The 6,891-nt window shown below is 36.6% G+C and overlaps 1 protein-coding gene across 1 annotated transcript in view; it reads left to right on the top strand.

Moving 5' to 3' along the window:
• Positions 1–3,023, top strand: part of LOC140153454 (coiled-coil domain-containing protein 170-like) — a 31,996-nt gene extending 28,973 nt beyond the window's left edge. The window contains exons 9-11 of the mRNA XM_072176211.1: positions 337–573; positions 1,299–1,478; positions 2,053–3,023. Of these exons, the coding sequence (XP_072032312.1) occupies positions 337–573; positions 1,299–1,478; positions 2,053–2,574 (939 nt within the window). The 3' untranslated portion in view covers positions 2,575–3,023. The remainder of the gene's footprint in view (positions 1–336; positions 574–1,298; positions 1,479–2,052) is intronic.
• Positions 3,024–6,891: the final 3,868 nt, after the last annotated feature.

Here is a 6,891-nt window from a genome sequence, read left to right on the forward strand (position 1 = left end):
TTACTGATATTGTCACATATTGGAAGTCTTTCTTAAGAACATCACAGAAATAGACATCAAGAACCACAAAATTCTTGTGTGGTTTTTTTTTTGTGTTTTTTTCAATATGTTGTTCAGGAGGGAATTTAGAGATACTTGCAACAAAAAATATTTTTGTTGCAAATTTGTCCAGATATAGGCTACACTTTATATTTGCTAGATTGATTATTGCAGCTCTTATAGGCATGGGTCTACTCAATTACATGGACCTTTTCACTTCTCTTTTTCTCCCTAATTTTATATTTGGTGATCTTATTTTATTCTAATATATTGAACATCTTATTTTTTCATTTTCAGTACATGGAATTCCTTCAAAAAATGGCAAATGTTATGAATGTAGAATCCATGGCTCTTGACATGGGATATGATATGAACGGTGATGTGCTGATTGCCAGAGTTGAACAGCTCATGCGAGGTGAGGTTGACACGCTGGCAGACAAGAGCACACATATGTATACTCTACAGCGCAAGGTGAAGACATTGAAACAACAACTGGAAAGCAAAGATCTTCATCTTGATTTAATGAGGAAAAAGGTGAGTCTGTCATATTATCACACTGTTTTCATCAAGTTGAGAATGGTTGTAGTGGTGGTGATTATTTCTTTATCAGATTGGGCAACATTTCAATTAAACTTGTCACTTCCATTCCATTCATATATAAGAAGCTTTAATTGAGAGGTATATCTCTTTTATTTGGGTCTCTTTTCACCACAGAAGTAGTTATGTGACAGGATTAATTACCGTAGCAATGGGTTTACACTATTTTTTAATGTATTGCCCTGCACTATAATCAGGCCACATTCATCACTTGTGTATATGTACAATCATTGATTGAATACAATACTGCACTTTTCAAAGACACTAGTCTTACAGGTGTGAGTGAAACCTACAGTGGATTCAGCATAATTTCACAATTTCTATAGAATTACGATCCCGGTCTTTATCCCTGTTCTTTGACAGGGTAACAACTAGTGCAGGGCAATACATTCAAAAATGGTCATTAATCCTGTTACATCACTACTTCTACTGTTGTAATAAGTTCAGGTGGCTGTGGTGTGGGAGTGGGTAAGAATACAAGTGCAACAGCTATTCTTGCAACATCATTTTCAGATTGATCTTCTCTGCATCTACAGTGAATATGTGACTTTTAGATGCAAAATTTAAAAGGTGTGTCCTTTATGCATATTAACCGATTTACATACTAAATGTACATACAATTATTTGAATGACATAATTTTTGTTGATACCATCTAATATAGGTAAACCAATTGGAAGATGGAATGGCAGGAAAGTCAAACATCTTGAAGGAGAAGGATGATTACGAGTGGAATTATAGTAAAAAACAGAAGGAGAATGAGAGACTTCGTAATGAGCTTTCGGATGCTAAGAGACTCATCATCAGCATGAGATCTGAGCTGCTGAGTGTTAGTGACCTCAAGGTATGGTTGGACACAAATTGAAGTAATGAATTGTTGTTATTGCAAACAAGACTGTGATAGTTTATAATTTTGTTTTTATTTATTTATAAGCTAGGACATTAAGGTTTTATCTCTGATTAACACTATACAAAATGAATTGGATTCATGATTATCAAGTGAACAGAAATGGGTTACTTCCCAGCAAACACCAATCATTTTCATAACATTTTCAAAAGGTTACTTTGTAAATTAAATCTAATACTGGAACTAAAATTTGCAACTCACTTTGCTACGTTGTGTCCGAAAGCATCGGACTTCGTCAGGCATCTGATTGATGATGTTGTAACATCAGATGTGGTGATGTCAGATGGCGAGGAATGTCTCATAACGTAAATTTAAATGTAGGAACAAGACCAAAGCTTATAATCCTCTTCTACTGTTACAAGGTTTTACAACATTTTTGGTTGGCCCTTATGGATGACAAGTGTATGTCAGTGTCCACACACAAGCACTCCCTTCAGAAATGACCTGTAACAAACTGTTCTCTCATTTATCATTGCATTACAACTTATTTTGTATATATTCTTTCCAATAGTTGAATACACTATCAGCAACCAGTACAATCGAGGAGATGCAGAAAGAAATCATGAAACTTGAAAAGATGAAGGAAAAACAAGCACGCAAGATTGCAGGTATGAAGCAAGAATTACAATACTCGGAACACGAGGCCACAGAAGGACGCCAACGTGCGGAGGAATCGGTCAAATCTATGGTGGATGAGTTGCAGGCAACGAAAGCCCTATTGAACGAGGTACAACGGCGGGAGCGACAGCTTCAGGATTTCAGACAAGTGATCGCACGTATGCTCGGTATGGACATTGTCACACTGGCTGTACCCGATTATGAAATCATCTCACGTTTAGAAAAGCTTATCCAGGCTCATCACTCGCACGCCGTGGCATCGTTCCACGTGGAGAGTAGTTTACAAGATATGGATGCCAATTTCAAGCAGGGTTATCAACAGGGTACAATGACCAGTAGTTACCCAAGAGGAAGGTCGCGACCTAGGTCAGTGTCCCCTTCACGTCGTAGGAAAGGACACACTGAAGTTTACTAGCAGCTTTCAATTCATGTTAATGATTTTATTTTTGAGGCCAAATACTGTAAATAGCCAAAGAAATGTAGAACTTATCTGAAATACCTCATATTTTTAACTTTACATTGTGCATTATTCAAGTACTTCCCCCAGCCATATCCCGAGGAATGTGGGGAATGATGGGGCTTGTAATTATGGGAGTAATTATTACATTTAATTACATTTCCTGACCCCTGGGGGTCCCTCCTGTAGGCATTGCATGCCCTGATTATCCTATTGTTTCCACCATAGACAATCCCTCAGGTTTGCAGGGTTGGGAGATTACACATTACAAAATGATGCAGGCCTGTACCCTGGAGCGCACTACTCCGTCCTACAGACCATGCAACTATATTACCCATAGGGAGAGAAACTACTGAGAACCACACACTTTTGGAAACCCCTCCCTCACTTATATGCTCGCTGCACGCATCGCTCACTATTTGCTCAGTTTGCAAAAGGGGCTCGTTCTCCCTCAATCACGAGTAGTCTTTGAAAAAGACTAGGAGCGCACCTGATCCGTTATGTAATCCCAGCTTACAATCCCACCAGTGCCAGGGAAGTACTTCAATACAGTGCATTACTTTCAGAATACACAAGTTAAACTGTACAAATGTACATCTTTAAGACTATACTGTGGTTCACATCAAGTTCGGTAGTGACGTCAATGCTTTTTGCAGTTGCTCGACTGCAGTGTTCAGACAAGATATCCTTGTACTTGTGCGTGTATGCTATGCGTGATTAACTTTACACACACGGTTCGATACTGTGCACAAGGAAATTCGCACCTACGTCAATACCGAACTTGAGGCGAATCACAGAATAGCATACCAGTATTTGTTTTGTAGTATTGCCCCTGTAACCTTAGATTTAATGTACATGTTGAACACCTACTTTTCATCAAAATGATATTCAAAATCTATCCACCAAAATTTATTTCCAACAAAGTGAAAACTAGGGGTTATTTTGAGGCATGGCAACATTACTCAGGTATTTGACAAGTAATACCACACTGTAACGAAGCACATCCTCTAAACAACTTAATGGTAAACATATATGTAAAGGCACATTCACATATTTCGGGGAAATGATCGAATTACATTTTTAGAATGTCCATATATTGAACAGAAAACATTTCTAGTCAATTACCAACAAAATGCTGCTTTATATACTGTGCCCAAAGTGATATGGTTATCAGAATCAGCAATTTGTACATTTTATATCAAAGGACCAATTAATTTTCTTACACTTCGAATACATTACCCACCTGTTATTTCGCAGCAATAATTCATACAATTTATATTAATATTTGATCCTGACCTATTTTGTTATGATTTTTATGAAACAATGAAAACTTTTATAAAATCTGTTAAAGGAGGATTTCGTGATCCTAGTATCCTCTTTTTATGACATTTTTCAGTAGATATTCACGAAAAAAGCTTATTCCCAAAATTTCAGTTGATTCCGATTTTGCGTTTGCAAGTTATGGATGATTATGTGTATTACACTGCTCCATAGGCCACTGTGTGTAATTTCGTTCTGGTATACCAGAACGAAATTCAAATTTGACGATATTTTTGCTAAACAAATTAATCTGCAAGAAATTTTTAGTTTTTAGTACATAAACATTATGTACCCAAAGGTTTGCAGTGGTATAACAATCTCAACTTTTTTTGAAAAAGTGGGGGATGAGGCTGTGGATCACGAAATGCCCCTTTAAGCAACCATTTAAAAAAGAGTTGCCAGTGGCTTGGTTCAAATTATATATTTATATTGGGCTATTCCAATTGAAATCTTTACACCCCCTATGGAAGACATCACCTTAATCTCCCACACAGGGGGTGTAGATGTCAAATGGAGTCACCCATTCAGGTAACCCCATTTGAAATTCACACTCCATGTGTGGAAGATTAAACAACAGCAACACTATTTATATAGTGCCAATGTATAAAAGTCAATTGTTGAAAGGCAATGATAGGCAGACACAAGAAATCAAATCAGGTAGGCTTGTTGGAACTTGTGGCATTTTATCAGCTTCTTGAAAAAGCCAACAAAAAAAGTTTGTTCCATTCCTTTGGTCCAAAGCATTTGAAAAATCTTCCTGCCAATGACATACTATGGGTCCTGAGGTCATGTATTCCATGGGTGTGTAAGGATTTCAACTGTAATAGCCCAATGTTTATAATAATAATAAATATAAAAATAAATAGTTTTTGCATCAGATTTATAAATCATATTGTTAGGTCCTAGATTTGCCTGACAGGACCTCTCTGAAGTGCATTCACCCCTTGCATGGTTCTGCCATATTGGGTAGAGCCTCAAACTGGTAACAGATATAACAGAAAGAATTACGTCACATTACGCAATGTTATATGACTGGTTTAATTCCCATTCATGTTGTCAGATCGAGGCTCTACCTTCAAACTTGATAACCATGCAAGTAGTAAATAGATGTGCCAAACATCTCAGTTGTGAAAACCTGAATACAGGCCATGCCGTTTGAAGCGAGCGAGCGAAAGCGCCACTGCTCGCCCAAACTCAATTTCTAGCGAGCAATTTTAAACTCGCCAAAGACACTAAATATTGCTCGCTGCGAATCGCCCAAAATTGAATCCAATATCAATTTACATGCAAGTTTCAGCACTTCAGTGTATCCTGTATCCGATCTACCGTAATAAGTTAGCCTTAAACCCTGGACACAAAAGAAAGGTTGTGAAGCTTTGTGAACAGTGTGTAATATTGTTTCATATTAGTATATGAATAATTTTTCAGACCTAGCGAGTGATTCGATTAAAATGTAGAGAGTGATTTGACCACTCGCCTAGCATCATACTAGCGAGTGTTTGACCACTCGCCTTTAAAATCTAGATGGCAAGGCCTGTGAATATATTAAGCTTAGGCTTATCATATAATTCATAACTTATTTTGTTACATTTGATTGACAGCTCTCTATTGTGGACACAGATTTGCTTGATAGCTTTTTTGTGGAAAACAGAATAAATTATGATTTTACGAAAGCTTTGTGATTTAAGGTGGCAAATTACCAGAGATATGAATCAAGCTAATGTTTAAGCATGTAATAAATAGGCTTATACAATAGTAATATATAGGCTTATACAGTAGTAGTTCATAAAGTCTTGTGTTAGCTAAAACATTGTGAGACCCACTTACTGTAATTTGTATTAGTTTAGAAATGGTAAAGGATTTGAACCTGCATTTTTTATAGAACGAAGTGCCCATCTCTCTTTTGTTAGCAATTAGGCCAGACTCCACTGTGAAATTTTGCTGTGGGGGGATCGCCACACCTCCACAGATTTAGGAAATTTAAATGTAAATATGATCAAAGTACTTGTAAAACATTTGTAAAAAGGCTAATATTGAAATAGAGTGCCAGTTTATTTTTGACTCTAGTATATAAATGTAACTTATATCAGTACCTAATGTAATTTGTACTCATAGCCTAGGCATATTATCAGTAACCTTTTGTAAATTGTACCTAAAGAAAATGATTGACACTCTATAGAAACTTGTGTTCTTGTGTCTTTTTGACATGAAAATTATGGGTCCACCCCATAGAAAAGCATATAAACTCAATTTTCCCAGGAAGATTTGTAGTCATTTTTTCAGTCCCCCCCCCCTTAGGAGGGTCCAAATTTGTCAAGGCCCCCCCCCCTTTTTGCATCAGCCCCCCCAAGTGTTTGTGAACGATCCCTTAGTGCTGCCTTAATAGTATCCTCATATCAATCTGATCCAGTCCATATAAAAGCAACAATTACGAAAACATTTGATTTGAAATCTCCCTCTTCAACATTAATTTACAACAGCGTAAACTAATGTGCTTTTAAGTGTTTGTGTGTGTGAAATCCATTATTTGTATCTAAAGGTTCATATGTGATGCGATCAAGCAAAATCAGTCGGAACTCGGAAATGTTGATTTTGAGATATAGCCAAACAAAGGATCTATTTCTTTTTGTTTCCTCTTGTTTGTGAAACTCTTTCATTGCTCATATCTTTGGAACTGGTTGTTCTATTTCAATGGGGTTTTCTGCAAAATCCAGCTTTGTAAATGCTTTTTACTTTTCTATAAGAAACTGAAAATTAAATATTTCCGAGTTCCGACTCATTTTGCTTGATCGCATCACATATTTGATACAACAAATTGGGTCACTCATGTAGCTTAAAATGCCATCTACATGTAATGTTGAGTATTAATTCAAGTGCAATTTGTTTGTATATAGATGGTTAATATCCATATGTGCTTTAAATGTTTGATTCCACCCATAATTGTGTACATATATT

This window comes from Amphiura filiformis, chromosome 5, assembly GCF_039555335.1.
Source record: "Amphiura filiformis chromosome 5, Afil_fr2py, whole genome shotgun sequence".
In the NCBI taxonomy this organism is placed as follows: Eukaryota; Metazoa; Echinodermata; class Ophiuroidea; order Amphilepidida; family Amphiuridae; genus Amphiura; species Amphiura filiformis.